At 40.0% G+C, this 19059-nt stretch overlaps 3 protein-coding genes across 3 annotated transcripts in view; 1 reads left to right on the plus strand and 2 right to left on the minus strand.

Annotated features, from left to right (window-relative positions):
- On the minus strand, positions 1 to 2753 carry ndufb6 (NADH:ubiquinone oxidoreductase subunit B). Its single transcript, XM_055041441.1, has 4 exons — positions 2476 to 2753; positions 1326 to 1418; positions 323 to 367; positions 1 to 169 (listed from the first exon to the last, which is right to left on the minus strand). Exons 1-4 carry the CDS (start codon positions 2653 to 2655, stop codon positions 104 to 106), a joined length of 384 nt encoding a protein of 127 aa, XP_054897416.1. The 5' UTR covers positions 2656 to 2753; the 3' UTR covers positions 1 to 103.
- Positions 2754 to 3752: 999 nt separating this feature from the next.
- On the plus strand, positions 3753 to 12137 carry prelid1b (PRELI domain containing 1b). Its single transcript, XM_055040889.1, has 6 exons — positions 3753 to 3896; positions 4707 to 4913; positions 6212 to 6437; positions 6577 to 6690; positions 7893 to 7971; positions 11438 to 12137. The coding sequence occupies exons 2-6, from the start codon at positions 4822 to 4824 to the stop codon at positions 11557 to 11559; spliced, it is 633 nt and encodes a 210-aa protein (XP_054896864.1). The 5' UTR covers positions 3753 to 3896; positions 4707 to 4821; the 3' UTR covers positions 11560 to 12137.
- Positions 12138 to 16800: 4663 nt separating this feature from the next.
- Positions 16801 to 19059, minus strand: part of mxd4 (MAX dimerization protein 4) — a 28461-nt gene continuing 26202 nt past the window's right edge. The window contains exons 5-6 of the mRNA XM_055040890.1: positions 18294 to 18456; positions 16801 to 17236 (exon numbers count right to left, since the gene is read on the minus strand). Coding sequence (XP_054896865.1) covers positions 17055 to 17236; positions 18294 to 18456 — 345 coding nt within the window. The 3' untranslated portion in view covers positions 16801 to 17054. The remainder of the gene's footprint in view (positions 17237 to 18293; positions 18457 to 19059) is intronic.

The following is a 19059-nucleotide window of genomic DNA, read 5'->3' on the forward strand; positions in this document are numbered from 1 at the left end:
TTAGAGCCATGTTCTTGTGCATAAAGTACACAGTTTATTTTCAGAATATACAGGGGTTTTTTTTACAACACAAACTCAAGAAAATTAATGAAATATTTCAGGTTCAGTGATGGCCATGTGTTTCAGGGAGACCAGGAATAACTTCACCCGTCTCAACAATGGTGTCACCCTGAGAACAAAAAAACAACTTAGACAGCAGGTCTACAACATTAAAGTGGACTAAAGAAAGACACAAATCTTTATCATTACATAAAAATACAAGTAAAAGATTCAGAATTTATTAAGAAAATAAATGAATAAATAAAATAAAAAACACACTCACAGGGAAAAGCCTGGGTTTTAGGTCCACAATGCCATAAGGTCTTTGCTGTGAAGAAAAATGACACCATTGTTTAGTTACTCCTGATCAGATAAGCTTTGATTCACTTATTGGTAACATTTATTTTTCTAAATATTAAGGACAAGAAATATAGACAGACAGTTCCTGTTACAATTACATTGAATTATGTAAATGTAATTGCAGTAAATGTAATTTTCTCTTTTTGTGTCTCTGGCCTGTACACTACCAATGCCGTTCTGGAGAATCTGCTTTTTGACATAAGGTTTTGATCCAAGTCTGTCTCTGCACTTTAATTTGCAACAGAGAGTTCATTCTGACAGCCTTACATCACTAATATGAGATTTGCACCACTCTTGATTATTTTTATTAGTAATTTTTGGTACTTGTAGATCTTCAGTGATACAAAAAAGAAAGCTCTGTAACTTTGGACTGCCTTAGACAAATAATTGCTTTACTTCACTTAAATTTTATTACTAAAGCAATTACATTTAGGTGATGTGAAAAGTGTCCTTTATTATCCTTGCATAAATACCTAAAGTTGGTTAAAAAAGAAAAGAAAAAGAAAAACAGTACAAACTGTAAAAAGTATTCAATCACTAAAAATGAATTGGGAATCGGGCAAAAATCGCACACTTGTACATAACACAACTGTTTCATCACATCTGGCAAAAAAACAACCTATCAACTACATTTTTTTTAAATGAATGTTCTTGCTTCTTGTAGTAATCAATTCTCGTGACAATCCTTCAAATGTGACGAGTTTGTGATTCCAGTGAAAAAGAAGAATGTTCTTCCTATGAAAGCCTACATTTTTTTAAAAAAAATTCAGTAAAATTTAACTTTGAAGCTTCTTTCTTTGTCTGACTGCAACAAAATGGGTTTGTTTCCATATACTGATACGAATATTGTCTTCCCTAATTGCATGTCCAATTAAAAAAAAAAAAAAAAAAAAAACACAAAATGTCACCATTTCTGTTGAACTTACAGCAACGTGGTATTTCACATAGTAGTGGGCAAGCCAGGCAGGTATCAGCAGCCGTGTTAATGTGAAAACACCACCTTTGTACACGTTGTAGGTCTGCAAATACAGAAATGCATCAGCATTAAATAAATAAATATTAAAAATAGATAGATAGATAGATAGATAGATAGATAGATAGATAGATAGATAGATAGATAGATAGATAGATAGATAGATAGATAGATAGATAGATAGATAGATAGATAGTTTCAAGACATCAAATGGTTGCATGGAACATATTGAAAGCACCTTGATAACAAAAACCTTTTCAAGATTTAAAGCCTTTTAGTTGAAATATAAATTATTCAACTCATCTATTTAAATGCGATTTTAAGACAAAAAACAAAAAGGGGACAATTTTAATTCTTTAACACCATAAATATTTACAAGTAGATTCTTCAAGTTAAACATAAAATGCCTATGGCTGCTTCAAAAGTATTCAACCCCTTGATGACAACCATCTTTAGCACTTGGTAAGACGCCATATTGCTGTCATGACCTGCTGCAAATGTGTTTCATGATCAGACACTGACTCCTGCCAGCCTTTCTGAGGTATCTCGTCCCACTTCTCAAGAGCAGACGCTTCTAATTCATGAATACTGTTAGGTTTGAATGCTGCATCCAAATTCTTCAAATCCAACCTCAAATTTTCAATTGTGTCAGCTGACCACAATTTCCACTTGAAAACTTTGAGATTTGCCTGGGGATCCAATCAATCAGTCAATCAATCAAATTTTATTTGGATGGCACATTTCAGGAGCAAGGCATTTCAAGGTGCTTTTCATCACAAACACAAAAACACAAAGTCATGTTTTCAGCAGGGGCAGCAAAAAGGTCCTGGGTTTGATTCCCGGCCCGGGAGTTTGCATGTTCTCCCTGTACATGCGTGGGTTCTCTCCGGATACTCCGGCTTCTTCCCACAGTCCAAAAACATATGGTATATGTGTTGCCCTGAACTAAATTAAACTGATAAACTGCTGAAGATGCTGTTTTAATTAGATACTTTAAGCCTAACTAAATTATTTTAAGTTTAATGAAGCGCACATTTATCTTAATGCAGCTGTATCTCAGTTCAGATCACATATATATAACGTGTTGTTGTGTTTTCACTCACATAAATTCTCCACAGGCTCTTCGGCTCCAGAAACCCGGCCCAGAACTTAGCGACAGGCCCGAGACGTTTGGGCGGCAGGACTGGCTCCCTGTGACTGAGCTCCTGGTCCTTGAGCCACTGCCTCCGGAGCTTCCCTAACTGCTGGACGCGCAGCTTCTCGTCTGGTAAGTAGCCAGACATTATTATTCTTGAACGTTCAACCTCGACAGACCTACAATGACACCATGGAGGACACTTCCCTTAGCAGACAAGAGTAGCCGGAAGTGCTACAAGAAGAAACTGACACAATGTAAGAGTTCGACTAATCTGAGAGCGACATCTACTGGACAACAACAGGAAGGAAACCGGTTGAGGGATACAGGATGGGGAAAGGGATAGAAAAGCTTTTGCGAGGATGGGGTCTATTTGCCCCTGGTTTTCTCCTAAATACACCAAAATTTAATCATTAAAAAAAGAAAATATTTAGAATACCTTACAAGTAAATACTGCATGGATTTAGGTGAAGGTCTTTGGAACTGCTGTGTTGTTTTATCATATTATTAATTTTAGCCACTAGATGGCACGAGAAGCAAAATTCTGACAAAAACGAAGAATAATATTCCATATTTTAACGGAACCCACCTAAAACTCGGGATTTATTTCAATATGTAGAACATTTTATAAGGAAGTTAACTTTCAAGAGACATATGTGACTTTTAATGGTTCTCTGCATTACACATTAATTTCTATGTCTGTGAAGGACACCTCACTTGTTAATTTTTTTTTTCATTTTTGTTGTTTGTGTGTATGTGTGTGTGTGCGCGCGCGCGTGTGCGTGTGTGTATCTGGGTGTATTTTATTTGCCCGTAAACGGGAAAATTCATTTCAGTTCAAATTGACATGCTAATAGCTGAAATAGTGAACATTTCCCCTTTTCGATCAGTTAAGATGATTAAAATTCTTTATATTTGCTAAATGAGAGAATAATGTGACAGAGAATTGCCTGGCGAGGTACTGTCTTCATTTTCTCCACATCTAGAAATGTACATGTTTTCAGTATTTAGATCTTCTATTTGAACTGTATGACTTCGTTTTAGGCACCGTTCCATAAGCTTCTCCCAATATTGTAGTTGACTACAATATTCTGATCGTAATTTTATAAATAGTTAGGTTAAAACGGAACTATAGTTTCCACAAGCCACAATTGACTAAAAAAATAATAAAAATAAAATAAAAATAAACGTACATAAGGAGTGGTTCTTTTACTTTGAAAGTAGTCGGAAATAGTCATATGACGTCTGTCCTCGCCGTTACGTTTAGCATCATGTCTTTAATTAGCTAACGCTTCCTTATTTTGAGGATTGAAACTAAACGATAATAATAATAAAAACACCGCACAATTTGCAAATGTTTCTCAACTTAGATTTTATCACTTTATAAAGGTAAGTGTCGTTTAAAACTCATGTTTTCGTCGGCTCGACGAATGAGGCTAACCATTCTGCGTAATTAACCTTGGTCGGGTTTTGTCAGGATGGTTTAATTATCATTAAACAGCGACGAGTAAAACGTTAGATGACAACATAACTTTCAAATTACTGTCAATGCTAGTTATAGGTTTAAGATCATTTTCTGGTCAGTTAAATCATTTTGTTTTTAGAAGTAGCTGGCGCTGTCATGTGAGCTAAGCGATAACAGTGAAAACCTGTCTTGACCTGCATTGTACAAATGTCACGTTAATACCATTAAAGCTGTTCCCATAGATTTCTTGGAATAGATAAAGAAGTCAAATAGGTTAATTAAAACTAATAGTCACATGATATGCATAGAGGTGCTTCTCAATAAATTAGTCTGTTACTTAAATATTTCTGTTAACTGTGACGATTTTCTGCGTACAGCCAATGAAAACGCACCATTTCAAATTAGACGATTCAATCAGACCAGTTAACTCCATTTCTTAGACATAAATATGGGCTTCATGAGTATTATGTCCAATACTTACTTAAAGGTTTTAATTTTCAAAATTTATTTTTACAAAAAGCCAAATTGCAGCGCATATTCTAATTTCCTTAGATGTGCTAAAGCTTCCTGCAACACTGGTACAACTATCAGTGTGTCTGCTTGAAGAGTGATGTTTACATGTGTTATTTAGGATGCATTTTGTGTTTCACTTTAATTGCATGGAGAAATTAGTCTGAGATAAAGTGAATCTAATGTGTCTGTATTTCTCTCATGGATTTCTTTTCTTTGTTCAGGACTGTCCCAGTCTTTGGATGGAGTCATTTTCCACCTTCTCGCTATTTTCTATAATCATACAAAGGGTCCTCAGGTTTCAGGATTCAGGTCATAGTGCAACAAAGTTGCAGAAGAATGGTCAAATATTTTTGTAGCTCCACAGACATAAAGAGCACATGGGACCATGTTGTCTCTGCCTTTTGGCAGAGATACCCCAATCCTTTCAGGTAGTGAAACTCTTTTCATTGTCTCTATTACATCAAGCCGTATTGTTGAAACATATTTGGAGGATATGAAAAGTGAAAAAGGAATTTTGTGATGAGTGGTAATGTGGCGCAAATAATACTTTTTACCTAAAAATAAAGCTTTGTTACTGTTACAATGCATTTAAGTCGGACTAAAATATGCACTCCGGGTAACTGTTTCATTATAATAATCAGCCTTTAGAGAATTTGCAACAGACGGCACCTTCGTGTTGAAAATAAATGTACAGCATTTTTAAAATATTAAAAAGTGCAAAAGATGTCCTGCGTTCATCATAAATGATGAGGCAAATTCTAAATGAATCAATAAAAACACCTTCCAAAGTCCATTTTTAATATGTGACACATGATTCTGAATGTGTTTTGCTCTGAAAGAGAAAAAACAACCTCAGTCATGATTAGAAAAGAGAACTGAAAAAAGTCACCAGAGAAGTAAAACTAGGCTCAGTCTGTTCAAGTTCTCTGAAGGGTTATCTGTTTCTTACCTCCGGCTGCCCCGGCCAGTGTTTGCAACATATTGCAAACACTGATCTGCGATCTTGAGACTAGAAATAAAATTAATATAAGAACAGTGAAATGAGCTCAATGATGACTATCAAAAAACCCCCAAAAAACAATCAAAATCTAGACAAAAAGTTTTCATCCTGAATTAACAGTTATTTGATATCAGAATCAGGAACATTTCTTCAAAGTCTAGTTGTTGAGTTAGTTAAATGAAGAGCAAACATAAATAAATTAACAAAAATACCAGGTCAATCAATGTCAAGGCCACTCTCTTAACTCATTTCGCGCTCAGTCAAAACTGCAAAAGTTAATTTCAATCACTAAGACAAAATACACTTGTGTCATTTCTTGTGGCCATTTGGGAACTTTGTAAGTATCATTAAAAGAAACACTGGCCCTATCACTGAGCCTTAGGAGACCCTCAGATGAAAATTTTAGCATATAGAAATCTATTTTCTCCACAGCAATTTCAATGTTTGTTTATAAAAAATACACATGGATCATGTTGTTTAGTATCTCAAAGATCACAAAGATGATTCTGTCAAGGATATTCATTTTTTATATCTTAGTAAAATGTTTTGGCAAAGAAACAGAACTGTAGTCTCTGTTTTCTGACTGTTTTATCAGGAAAGAGATTAGCTTAAAGTGATTACAAGGCCTTCATAAAATCCTTCACCACCACTGTTTATACACAATACAAAGTCTCAAAGGTGTAAAAATACTGAGCACCCCCTCTAAAGTGACTCCACGTCTCCCAGCACCCATGTTCTCACTGAGGATGTTGTGTACCGGGAGGTGACCACGGACCACCGGCTCCTCTCCAGACGCCTGCTGATGAAGACCAATCGGCTGCCTCGCTGGGCAGAGCGGTTCTTCCCTGGCGGCATGTCTCGCTACGTCTACATCCTGGAGGACTCCATTCTTGACCCGGTCAACAGAAGCTTGACCACCTACACGTGGAACCTAAATCACACGACTCTCATGGTGAGGCCTCATTCTCTGTGGAAAGCAAAAGGAAAGCAGAAAAATATGCTGTTACACCTTAAAACATTTTAGCTTAGAATCTAGGGTTAGCAAATTTTTGTTGTAATGAGTGGGCACACTGTTCTCTCTCCTGGTTCAGTCTGTGGAGGAGCGTTGTGTTTTCTTAGATTCAGCGGAGCAGCCAGCAGCTACACAGCTTAAACGGGAAGCATGGATATCTTCAAGCATTTTTGGCTTCTCCAAACCCATTCAGGTACATTTATTTCAATAAGCTCACCTGTGCAAACCTTTGGATTGCTTTATAGACGTCTCTTTAACTCTTGTTTCTTGTGACATGTACAGACAGGCTATTTTGAGTTCTGCCAAGGTGTTCAGAATTGTATGTTTGAAGAAGCTGCAGGACTCCTCTACAAAGGGGGGGAGAATCAGGCGACAGGACAGCGGTTAAGCAAATTGCATTTTATAAAGAGAAGCCATTGTTGAATGGAAGTCTGAAAATTTCATTTGCAGATTGGATTTGTAACATGAGAAAGTGTTAAAAGGTTTAAGGGGACATAAATATCATTCCTAGTCACTGTTTGTAATTTAGTTCACCTGTCAAGGGGAGTTTATTAATTATCAAATGTTTAATCATTTGGTCTGTTACTTTAAGGTTGCTGTAGAGAACATTGCAAATCAAAGTGCTTTGTACGATGAAAACATAAAACAGAAATATACTGCATTGACATGAAGGAAAGTGATGAAAAGTCTAAAGACTGAAATTAATGATGTTTGTGTTGGAGTAATAAGCGGAACAGTTTATCAAAGGCAACTTTGACTGTTGCCTGTGTCGCCAAATAAGCAAATTTACTAAAATTTGCTTTTTGCACGAGAGTTGCAATAGAAATTTCGTTGAATCCTGTTCAATGACAATAAATGCTATTCTATTCTATTCTATTCTAAACAAATGGAGTTTTAGCTTCAATTTAAAGGAAGTCAGTGTTCCAGCAGTTTTTCAGTTTTCTGGATATTTTTTCCAGATTAGTGCAGCATAAAAACTGGAATGTCGATGTGATGACAACGGGGCTTTAATGTATCTTGGTGCTAAGCCATTCAGTGATTTCTAAACTAAGTATCTTGAACATCTGTTCTCTGGGTGACAGGGAGCCAGTGACAGAACATTAGGACTGGGTGATATGCTTCATCTTCCTGGTTTTAGTGAAAACTAGAGCAGCAGCGTTCTGGATCAGCTGCAGCAGGGTGACACTTCAGATAAACCTTTGAAGACACTGTTGCTGTAATACAACTAAAGATAAATGGAAGATCTTAGACCTTTAGTCTAAGCAGTACTAAAATCATTAACTGTAATGACAATTATAATATTCCAGACTTTATCAAACATCTCCAGTCAGACAGAGACGCATGGGAGAGTACTTCTGTTGTCATTAAATGACCATTTCCTGTGTACTTTCCCAGGAGTTTGGATTGGCCCGCTTCAAGAGCAATCAGGTGAAGGCCATGAAGGGGCTGGAATACGCTCTGTCCAATCTGCAGGGTATGTATGCTGTGTTTAAGCTTCAGATGAGGGCCAGGCGAAGTGTAACGTCTAATTAACATGTACTATGCTTAAATAACAAAAGTATAAAGTTTGGAGGCCTGACATAAAAGAAGACAAAGTCGCTTTTGAGAAAGAAAACCATAAACCGTTCAGTTAGAAACAAATGTAATCTCCTATCAACAGTTAGCTGCTTGTTTTGATCTGTCACAGTGTAGCTTCTTGCGCAGTCTGGTCGCCCTGTCCTCCAAACTGCGTTGTGCTGATGCAGCAGCATACTGTTGTCTAAAAGGGAGTTCTCCCACTGTTGTGATTCTGTTTTATTGCCCCATTGTTGATGGCTCTGCAGGACTGGGCATCAGGCTGAGCGTCGGGGTGAGTATGTCGGGGTGGGTGGCGGGGTGGCATCAATTTGACACTCTTGGCCTCTGCCCACGGTTGTCACATGAGCCTGCAACAATAGATAGAGTAGTGGAGGTACTGACACCCCCATTCTTCTGGGAAAATATCACCAGTTAGAGCAACAATGTCTTTATGTGGTCCTCAAAATGGCAATAAAGCATCTGTTTTGATGCAGCACAGATAACCTGGCATTACCTCCAGCAGTTACAATTCGTGAAAAATTGCCTGCATCCATTGTTATTTATAATTCAGTTTTGTTTGTCGCAAGCAAAAACTCTAGCAGCATGTAAATATTATAATAAGCTGAAAATGCATGATCAGAGCATGTGCACTGCTTCCGCATCTCAGATTAAAAGGCCCAAATAAAGTCATTGTTATTTAGTACATTTTGATTTGAAGCTTGTGGTTTGTTTTATAGTTTTTCTGTTACTGTAGACTGTCGGTCACATACCCTAGAAACACACCAAGTTTTGGTCCTTCTTATCTATTTTAATCATTTGGTTGTTAGTAGGGATTTTGACTCAGAGCCAAATTTGAGGGAAAGTGGTGAAGCGTTATGTGTGCGAAGGATTTCAGAAGATTTGCATGGGGTTTTCCGAGGTCTGTTTTTCCGCTGTCATTAGCTCCACATAAAAACAGACTGCTTTTAATTTTCTGCCTTCCACATGTAGCTGCATGTCGCGTTTCTGTCTTGCTGTTGACGAACTGTCACCGCTGCCAGCATCAGTTGTTTGAGAAGCCTGGAGGAATTTACTTCCATATGCAGAGATTTTAACCCTGGAACTTTTTCATATTTTGTCCAAGTTGTAAAGAAGGTTGAAGCAAAGTTAGGTTACGAAAATATCTCAACGTCATCCAGTAATTGGAAGAGCATGGCACAACTGCACTCTTAGACAGAGAGAGCGCTCATCTGAGAAGCAGCCATCGGTTTGATCATTGCAGGGCTGGACAAGCTGCAGAGCCCCACAGCTCCTGTAGAGAATATGGCAAACGTGCGAGAGAAGGTGCTTTTCTCTGAAAGCAAAACTGAACCCTTTCTCCTGCATTCAACATACATGGTGCAAAACTAAAACCCCATCCTGAATGCTCTGACTGCATGGAGCAGCAGGTGGGGGCAGCATAATGCAGAGGAGATGCTTCTTTCAGCAGCGACAGGGAATGATAGATGGCAGGCAGAGACTTGCCTACAAAAAAATTCTTGCAGGTTTAATCTGTGACATGTGGTTCAAGATTAAAATGCACACCACACTTTTCAGATTTTTTTTTTTTTTTACTGCAATAACAAGAAAAAAGCCATTTTCTGTCCAGCTCATAAATATGCACAAATTTGCGTTGGTGTGTTACAAAACACGTCGTCGTCTGTGGTTATAGTGTGACTAAATGTGAAAAGGGTCAAGAAGATGACGATTTCCTGAGGCGCCTTAGAAAACCAAACTTATATTCTGTTCTACTCCCACTTTGCTTTGGGTCTCTTAGCAAGTCATCAAACTGCATGTTCTCAAGTGCTTGGATGTTTTGAGCTTCCTAAAAATCAGGTGAAAGCTGGGATATTGTATTATATGTTTATCACATTTGAGTTCTTAAGTTTGAAGAAGGTAAAAAAAAAAAAAACAGAATTGGTGAAAAAAAATGTGAACCAGCAAGTCAAACCTCAGAGCAAACCAAAACGTTGTCAGCCTTAAGGAAAGCCTCATTGATACATCAATTTTTATTTAGTTTTATGTTCTTTTACAAAATAAACAAAATCTTCTTAACATAAGTACTTTAAGAATATTGGAATAAACTTTTCACAGTAGCTACGACACACTGAGGCGACCTCAGAACTTTTCTACCTGCTTTTTCACTTTGTTGAAATCTGCTGCAAGGTTTGAAGTCTGCTTGTCGATCTCCCTTGAGTTTTGAAGGTTCACCGTCAGGACAGACACACACACACACACACACACACACACACACGCTCACACTCCATAGCCCACGGCAGAGAATCCAATGTGAGCCAGTTCAAACCAGCATACAAATGAGAATGTTCTGTTTACTTGTTGGATTTCTAAGGTCCTCTGTGCTTGTTGTTATGTCACCTATTCATATGACATCCTTGAGTCCATAATATGTAAAACAGATGACTGGCTGTCTGGAACTCAGACAGCTCTCAGATGAACTCAGATTAAATTAAAGCCTTCGAGATATTGCCCGATTAGAGTAAGAATACAGAGACTCATTCTTGTTTTGAACTCTTATTTTTTTGGAAATGATCTCAGTTAAGCCAATAAATGAGAGTTAAACCCATGGTAATAATTACAGTTGAGCCTTGCACTTTCATCCTGACTTGATGCCTGCAGCATCGGTGAATCTGTCGGCATGCTTAGACAACGGGATCTTTGATGCCTCCTCAGATTTTCTTAAAAACACAAAAATATTACGAGAAAGTCACCTGAAACCTGCCTTGCAAAAGTAATTCTGTCCCTTTAACATGTTCACTTTTTTTTAATGTGACAACCTCAACAAAGGGTTGTTGGGTAGTTGTGTGAAATGCCTCAGGGCACATAAGGTTCTTTCTATTCTCATGGTCATTAGTCATGAAACACAGCAGACGGATCAGAGAAAAATGTGTTGCACTAATCAAACCTGCACAGCTGCCCACCTGAACAGACAGACTGGGTGAGAAAGCCATGACTGAAGAAAATCCTGCCTGAGTGGACAAAGATTTCAGGCTTCCAGCAGCGTGGTCATCCAGTCTGTAAAGTATTCTGCTGATTGTCTGTTCTGAACAGACAGTCTTTGCTAATATTTGAAAATTGACATTCAAGCTTATTCTTTGTGGCTGAGCTCGAACTATTTTTCAAAGAATAATGTTCAAAGCCACTTAGGCAAAAATCTAAATACTTCACAATTACACACTACTGTTGGTCTACGACTTAAAATCCCAATTAATTACGTTCAGGTTTGTAGTTGCAAAATGGGGAGAAAAAAAAGATTGAGTCGTGCAGATGTTGAATATTCATGCCTTGGTTATTGATTTAAGGAAAGTTGTTGATCTTTCTGTGTTATCCCGCTCTGGTTCCGGTAGGAGAGGCGCCGCAACGGCTGCTCCGGGACTCAGTGAGACCCCCGTCAGAGAAGGCCAAGGAGGCGGCCAAGACTCTGGCTTCAGCTGCCGCTGCTCCGCAGAAATCCCAGCAGTACGTCTGACGGCCGGGAGCGGGGGGCTCAGGATCCACGCCCAAGATGAGCAAACTGACCGACCTGGTTCTCTTCATCATGTCTGTTTTTTTTCTTTCTGTCTCAGCTTTGTTAAATCTCAGGTGTTCGTATGAAAGCCGTCTGCCTTTCAGTGCTAGAAAGTGTCAGTCAGCCAGGTGTAAATACTGGGTCCAGATAACTCCACGTTGTAGTCCTCCCAGTAGAGAGAGAGACAATGTTGATTTTATTTTTACTTTTTAGAGCTAATACATAGAGCTAATATATGCATCAGTAATTTGTGGCGCGATCATTAGAAAGCATAAAATGCCTATGCTGACACTGACAATCACAACAGGCTGGCTTCTATCAGAATGAGCAACATTTTCACTGATTTACTGTAATGTGATCAGGCTGTAGCTGAATGACTGTTTCTGAGGTGCAATAATGAAACTGAATCAACTTTTATTTTAAAGCTTGTTCTAAAGATCGTTTTAATTTCAGCGACTGCATTCCTTTCAAGTTTGAATTTGACTGGATTTTTATTTGTTGTCTAAGCCTTGGATTAAAGACACAATATAACAGGTGTATTCCTGATTATTCTTTTAAACAGACAAGCTCTTATAAAACAGCACATCCAATTTCAGAAAGCTCTTTTGTTAAACGAGCTTCAATAAAACTAAAAAAAAAAACGGTTACGTGATTGACAAATGCTTATTGTTTACATTGTTTATTGGATCAGCGAACGTCTTTCTGCTGCTGCAGCAAGAAGCTCCACTCTGACCTTTAAAAGTTAATATTCCAGACTTCGGCTTCACAGCTGCACAAACCAAACAGGAAGCCCCCCTAACATTTCAGCTCTTTTATCTGCCTTTTCCTGCTGCTTTGCTCAGCTGCACGCATGAATAAGTCACAGCAACGTGTTTATGTATAAAACATTTTAATTATATTACAATGAGACAACACACAATACCTTCAAGTGTTTGCTAAAATGTAGCCAGCACCAGGTACTCGTGTAGACGCGCCCATACGCACAAAACAAAAACGACAAAAAAAAAAAAAAAATAGGAACTTAATAGCATCTTCTGTATGCAAATTACACATCCTCTATAAAGGAACATATTTCACAGGTCTCTGGCACAGAACTCTCCCTCCCCTGCTCAGCACGCCGGTCCCCAACTGTTTCTCCAGCATCCTCTACTAAACCTCCACCCAGAGATCCTCCTGCTGGTGCGGCTCTGGAGGGTTCTACCTCTACGTGCGAAGATGTGATGAAGGCTGAAAAAGGGTGGAAAGCTGACTTAAAGCCTATCGGGTACTTAAAGCTATCCATGTTGTATTACGAGACACAAATTCTTAATTAATCATGGAAGGAATAAAAGTGACCATTTGGCAGGATTAATATTTCTAATGGAAGTCATTGTGTGGATTTTAAAAGCAGCAACAGATTCTGATCTCCGATCAAGGTGTGCTGATGTCATTTTGTCTGCGCCTGTTGATGTTTCCAAACCTACACGCGTTGCAGAAAGTGCACTATACCAAAGCTAATCTCTGAGCAACAGTAACACAAAAGTAGGCATGGGCCAGTAAAGATATTCTCACGATAAAATGTTAAGAAAAAAACCCCAGAAAAATATAAAACATCTAATTGTGTTAGTCTCAACGCAACCAGCGCTTTCTATCTCATGTGAGAAGCAGCACAACCACCTGACGAGCAGGTGGAGCTGAAGAAAACACGGCTCACTCCAGAGCCTTATTTTGGCATTTCATTTAAAGTGCCTTTCAATTACAGATGCACTGATAAATCATCAAGATGTCGGAATCGACCAATCTCCACCCAATATCAATATTGTTAAAAGGACTTTTTAAAAATCCGTCATCCAGAGCCTCTGAAGTCGCCTTTAAGGACAACATTTCCTAATGTTCTTTTGGTTACAGAACTACAACCTCCACCACTCACAAATTTTTGTTCTTTATGTTGCAGTCCTTTAAGTTTTTTTTTTTTCTTAATTAAATTGGCAGGCGATTCCTGATACCTGGTCAGAAAAAGCCCAAATTGGTGCATTTCTACTTTTATCCTCCTTTCAGTTTTTTTTGTGGTCTTGAAACTCTGAACCTTTTAAAACCTCAATACCTGCAACTGGTCCATGCCTACACAGAAGCCGTCATAAAACTTATCTTTGCTTGCATATATATATATATATATATATATATATATATATATATATATATATATATATAGATTTATTCATCGGATACAATCTCTGCTTAGAAAAGGCACATCTTTACAGGAACCTCCTTCCCCCTTTTAAAACTAAACCAGAATGTTGACGGCTGCTCAGTAACCACTCAGCATGACTGTGTGTGCTATTTCTCTTTCCAATGACAGAACTGAAACATCATAATCTCGCATCCGGCTCTCAATTCGCCCCGATCCCTGCTGCGTCTCATACAGGAGGTTCTGTGCGAGAGAATCATCCCATGCCTTCAATGATAGTATACTCAGTTGTTCATTTTGACCAACATGGATGCCTTTTTTGTTTGTTTGTTTGTTTGTTTAGTTCTTTGCAACAAACAGTCATGTACAAATGCTCTGACATGAATGTAAACTGTTTATGACCAAAACAAAATAAATTTAACCTGGGGTTGGGTTTCTTCTTCTTTTTTTCCCTCCTGCAGTGTATGGAGAGAGTGCAGATAGGAGGTTTAAAAAAAAAAAAAGTGTTGGTCACCATAAATGCACCACAGAGTGAAAGCAAAATAAACCACCTGCTTGTCTTTAAAAATCCCTGCCCCGCCCTGCCCACCCTCCCTCGTCTGAAAGCACAAGATGGTCATATTGCTGTTAGTCAAGAAGTCCTCCTGATCGATGGGTAACACTAGTTTTTTTTTTTGTTTGTTTTTCTTTTTCAGTTTGGGACGGACCACCAGGGAGCTCGGAGGATAACACCTTAAGCTGCCATTGATTGGATTATTCTTTTATCGCTCCTCTCCTGGGTGGCTCCCGCAGAACAAACATTTAGTCAAAATACAATAATTGTTAAAAAAAAAAGAAAAGAAAAAAAAATGAAGAAGCTTCAAGCCCAGACGTTTAGAGCCCCCTGCTGGCGTCCGTTCGGTGGGGCTGTGGAGCGAATAGAAGCTGCCGTGGGAGTTCACCAGTGTGTGTGTGTGTGTGTGTGTTATCTTGTTTGTTTGTTTATTTCCATGACAGAGGTGGCTGGGGGTTGGGGGCTCCTGGACAGGGTGCAGGATGCGGCGGTGGCTCCAAACAGAAGCCAAAGGGGTGGCGGGGGCTTTGGGGGGGGGGGATACTGACGTCATCACAATACTCCTCTTCTTGTGGAAGTGTGGAGAAAACAAGGGGGAGGAGGGGGGAGTGTGACCTGAGTTGGGGAGGTAACGAGGAGGAGGAAGAGGAGAAGGAGGAGGAAGGCTCACCAAGGCACAGAATGACAGCAGGAGAGTCACCCAAGAGAGAGGGGGCCAGTGTATGAGCTCCCCTGCCCCCACTCTCCCTTCAACAAGCCTGGCCTCCTGTCTGTCTGTCTCTTATATAGATATATATTTATAGATATAGATAGATAGATATACTCACTCTTTTTTTGACTTTTTTGCAGCTTTAAAGAACATTTAGGAAAATATAATACAAAACTCAGTACAAGAAATATAGACTACACTAGCTGGTTTCACTTTAAGTGATGAGTAGCTTCTTTTCTTTCTGGTTTTTTTTTTTCTCCTTCTTCTATTTTTAGCAGTTTTGTATTTTTATTTTTTTTGGTCAGACCCACCTGCCATCGTGGACGAGCTGCTTTTCTGTTTTGTTTTGTTTTTTTGTTTTGTTTTTAAAGTGCCAAGCTCTACAGACTGCAAAAAGGCCGGGGGGGGGGTGGGGGGGGGGGGCCGGGGGGGTGGCTGTGGCTGGGTGGGGTTGAGTGAGGGAGAGGTCGGAGGGACTTATTGATTACTAACACCGTCAGAGAGCAACAGGAGCGCCTCGTCCGTCCATAACCACTATTGTGCATCAGTTATAGTCAAAGCCTGGGGGGAATTCACCCAGAGAAGCCAAGAGGAGTAATAATTATAATAATAATAATAAAAAGGTAGGAGAAAGCAAAGAGAAGATTATTACTTCTGCTGGAAAATCTGAAGGATTAGTTTGCTAAGTTCTCTATCTCTTAACAGAACAAGAGCAGTTTCCCACTGATTTGTCAGCTTTGACCTGTTAATCAGATGCTGTCAATTCAGGCGAAGCGACAGAGCTGCGGAGAATTTTCCAATTCGTATGGTTAGGTGGCGCTGTGCGGACGGGCAGAGGTCAGTTAGTGAATCCGACGCAAAGGTCAGCTTACCATCTAAGGGTTAAAGAAACAAAACGCAACATCAACATCTCCCAATAACAATAGCTCAGTGGTCCTCCAGGATCACTTCAAAACTTAAGAGGAAGCCTCTTATTTGCTACATCAACTAGCTACTGAGAAGGGAAAAAAATAAACGAAACACAATGTTTGGGTTTTTATAGTTGTGGGGCAACTCCTTCCTTCCTTCCTGTTTTTCTCTCTGAATTAGTAGTCCATCCACACCATCTGGCGGTATAGTGTAGTGGTCAGTAGTGTGGAGTTAGTGGTTAGGCGACCCAACCAGAGGGAGACGTGGACAGTAACTGGATTATCTATTTACACTGTTTCTGCTCCTGCAGCTCTGATGTTTTTCCTGTCATTTTCAACTGACCATAAAAAGAGGTTGTGGGTTAAAAAAAAAAAAAAAAAGTCAATGTGTGTTGCATGCTTATGGCAACCTGGCTGTGCATTCAATGTGATGAAGACGAGCAATAAAGGGTCGATGCATTTGGACTGGTCAGTCCAGGTTGTGATGGTGCTCTTAATGTGACCTTTTAAGGGATTTGGAAAAGTATTCACACCCCATAAAGTTTTTCACATTTCTCGCATTACAATCATAATCTTCAATGTAGTTTGTCGATCATTTCATAGCATTTGTCAGCAGAAAGCTTCAAGATGGCTATAAATCTTTAGCAACAGTCATTTCTCTATGTAATGGTTGACAAACAGAAGTGCTTTTCATTTGTTTTTGTTTTCGGTTTTTTTTTTTTTGCAAAGCCTTGTCTGAATACTTTTGCCTCAGGAATTTAAATGAAACTTGCTTTTGCATTCAGTGATTAACAGGTCAAAGCTGTTCTTCACTAAGTAATTATCTTTCTAATTATCAGAAAGAAAAGCCACAAACTCTCCTCTGCGCTGTCTGAGCCTGCAGCAACACTAGGTTAGAAGGGGTCGTGGGGGGGCAGGATGCGTTGGGGGTAGCGGGCTGCCAGGAAGGGCTCGGCTACCATGTCAGCCTGCAGAGGCGTGGCCTGGAACAGGTGGAGGCCGTACCGCTGTCGTGGACCGGTCTGACGCAGGTAACAGGCGGCGTTGGGGGCGGGAGGGAATCAGAGAGGGCAAAGCAAAACGCTGGGAGGAACTGGTTGGTTGAGCGACGGAAGGCGCCTAACAGTGGTGCGGCTGCAGTCTGTGGGAATGTGCGGCTGTGTAGCTGGTGTCGCTGGAGCTGCTCTGGACGCCGTAGTGGTCCTCCTCTTCGTCTTCGTCCTCCTCCTCCTCCCCGTCGCTGATGCTGTCTACGCTGTCCACCTCGCCCGGGGTGAACTCCATGCCCTCGATATCCACCTCTGTTTGGACAAACACAAGGAGACAGCAAGCAGAAATGTTGATTTCCGCCGCGCTGTGACATATGGCGCACCTGCTGATTAAACCTGGATTTGGGCTGCCTTTAATTCGGAGCAAACAAGGAGATCTTTGTGCTCCAGAAGGTAAATCCCCCATGCATGGATAAACAACTGCAAACGTGTTTATCTTAACGCAGGATTAGTAAAAACACTAAACTGCCCAAAGCCAAGACTTTCAGGAAACTCGGCGACACCAGACTCTTATTAGCAGGTAATCCTGTAGCTTCCCATTCTGGAATGAAGCTATAAAGCGGCGTGAAGATCCAACACTGACAACATTCTTATCTCTAAACACCAGCCCACCGAAGCAACTGGTTCTTCTGACTTCTCTTGAGATTTGAAATGGTTTTGACATATAAAACCAGTCTGACCTCAGACTGCCTGTTATTTCTGCAGCGGACAAGACAACTCGCTCCAACGCACAGCGGGCTGCATGACGCAGTAGCTGAAATGCCTCTTTATCTGTAATCTGAGGTGTTAACCTTTAACCCCTGGGGGACTAGCCTGCTGACAGGGTTGGGGATAATTGCCTGATCAGGCTGGACATTTTAGAGTGCGGCTGGGCGCAGCCATGAGGCCGCGTCACTTCATCGCATGTGGAGGACAAAAGTATTCATCCCCTCTGAACAGTTTCACATTTTGTCATGTCTGTTTTGTACAGATTATACGTGATTAACCAACAGAAAGGGGATATAATGCATGGTGTTTAAACTTTTCCACAAACTTGCAAACTAATTGTCTTTTCTTTAGGAGTGCCTTGTCCTCAGCAGCCCCGCAGCATGATGCTGCTACCACCATGTTTCACAGTTGTGCTGATGGTGAATTCAGGTCGGTGTGCACTGTTGGTTTTCTTCCATGTGTCGAGTTTTACACGAACATAAACAACCTAAAAACGGGGCTTCTGGTAGTGGCACAGACACAATGAAATATCCTCTGGCTTCCAGAAGCTGCTGCTTAAAAGCTCCAACTTTCTCCGATTTCCTCTGACGTGTCAGCGTACCTTGCTCTGAGTCGGTGGAGATGGTGGAGCCCATGCTGTCAGTGCGAATGCGCTCCACGGACCCCGACACGGAGAGCTGCTCAAGGCGCCGTTTGAGGTAGCGGTGCTCTCGCTGAAGCTGCTCCTTCACATTTAAAGCCTTTCTGTCCTGTTCCTCCAGTTTCTGCAGACAAAACATTGAAAAAAAAAAAAAGAAAAAAAGAAACGGCAAAGAGTGAGCGGAGAATTTCATCTCGGCCCAAACATTCCCTCCCCGTCAGATCTTCTTTTAACTGAATGCATGATCACCAATAAAATTGTGTTGTGAAAGTGGATTAAAGGAAGCGAAAATGCAAATATAGTACAAAAAAGGTACATGGAATTAGTGGACAGTCTTGCTGTGGATATGCTTTTTGTTTTTTATTGTGGCTGCTGTTGAATTGTGAACAAAAACCTTCATGTAAACAGGTTTTGGAGAGCAGCTGACAGAAATCTGCCTCCGCTCCATATTTATGCCAAAGGACAAATAGGAAGTCATGAAATGGGATCGTTGTTTTTGCAAAAATACACATTATCCGGCTGCGAAACTGTGAAGTAATTTAACATTAAAGGTTGTACTTTCAGCACATCTTTGCCACAGTTACCATTAAGTGAGGTGGTTGCCATCATTTAGTCATCATTGCAGCTGCAAATTTTACTTTGCATCTGCAAACATCCACACCTCGATCAAACTACTAAAGCTCCACACAAACAACTTTAATGAGTGTAGCTACGAAAGCAGAGAGAT

The sequence above is a fragment of the Poeciliopsis prolifica genome, unplaced genomic scaffold (genome assembly GCF_027474105.1).
Source record: "Poeciliopsis prolifica strain line A6 unplaced genomic scaffold, Auburn_PproV2 SCAFFOLD016, whole genome shotgun sequence".
Lineage (NCBI taxonomy): Eukaryota > Metazoa > Chordata > Actinopteri > Cyprinodontiformes > Poeciliidae > Poeciliopsis > Poeciliopsis prolifica.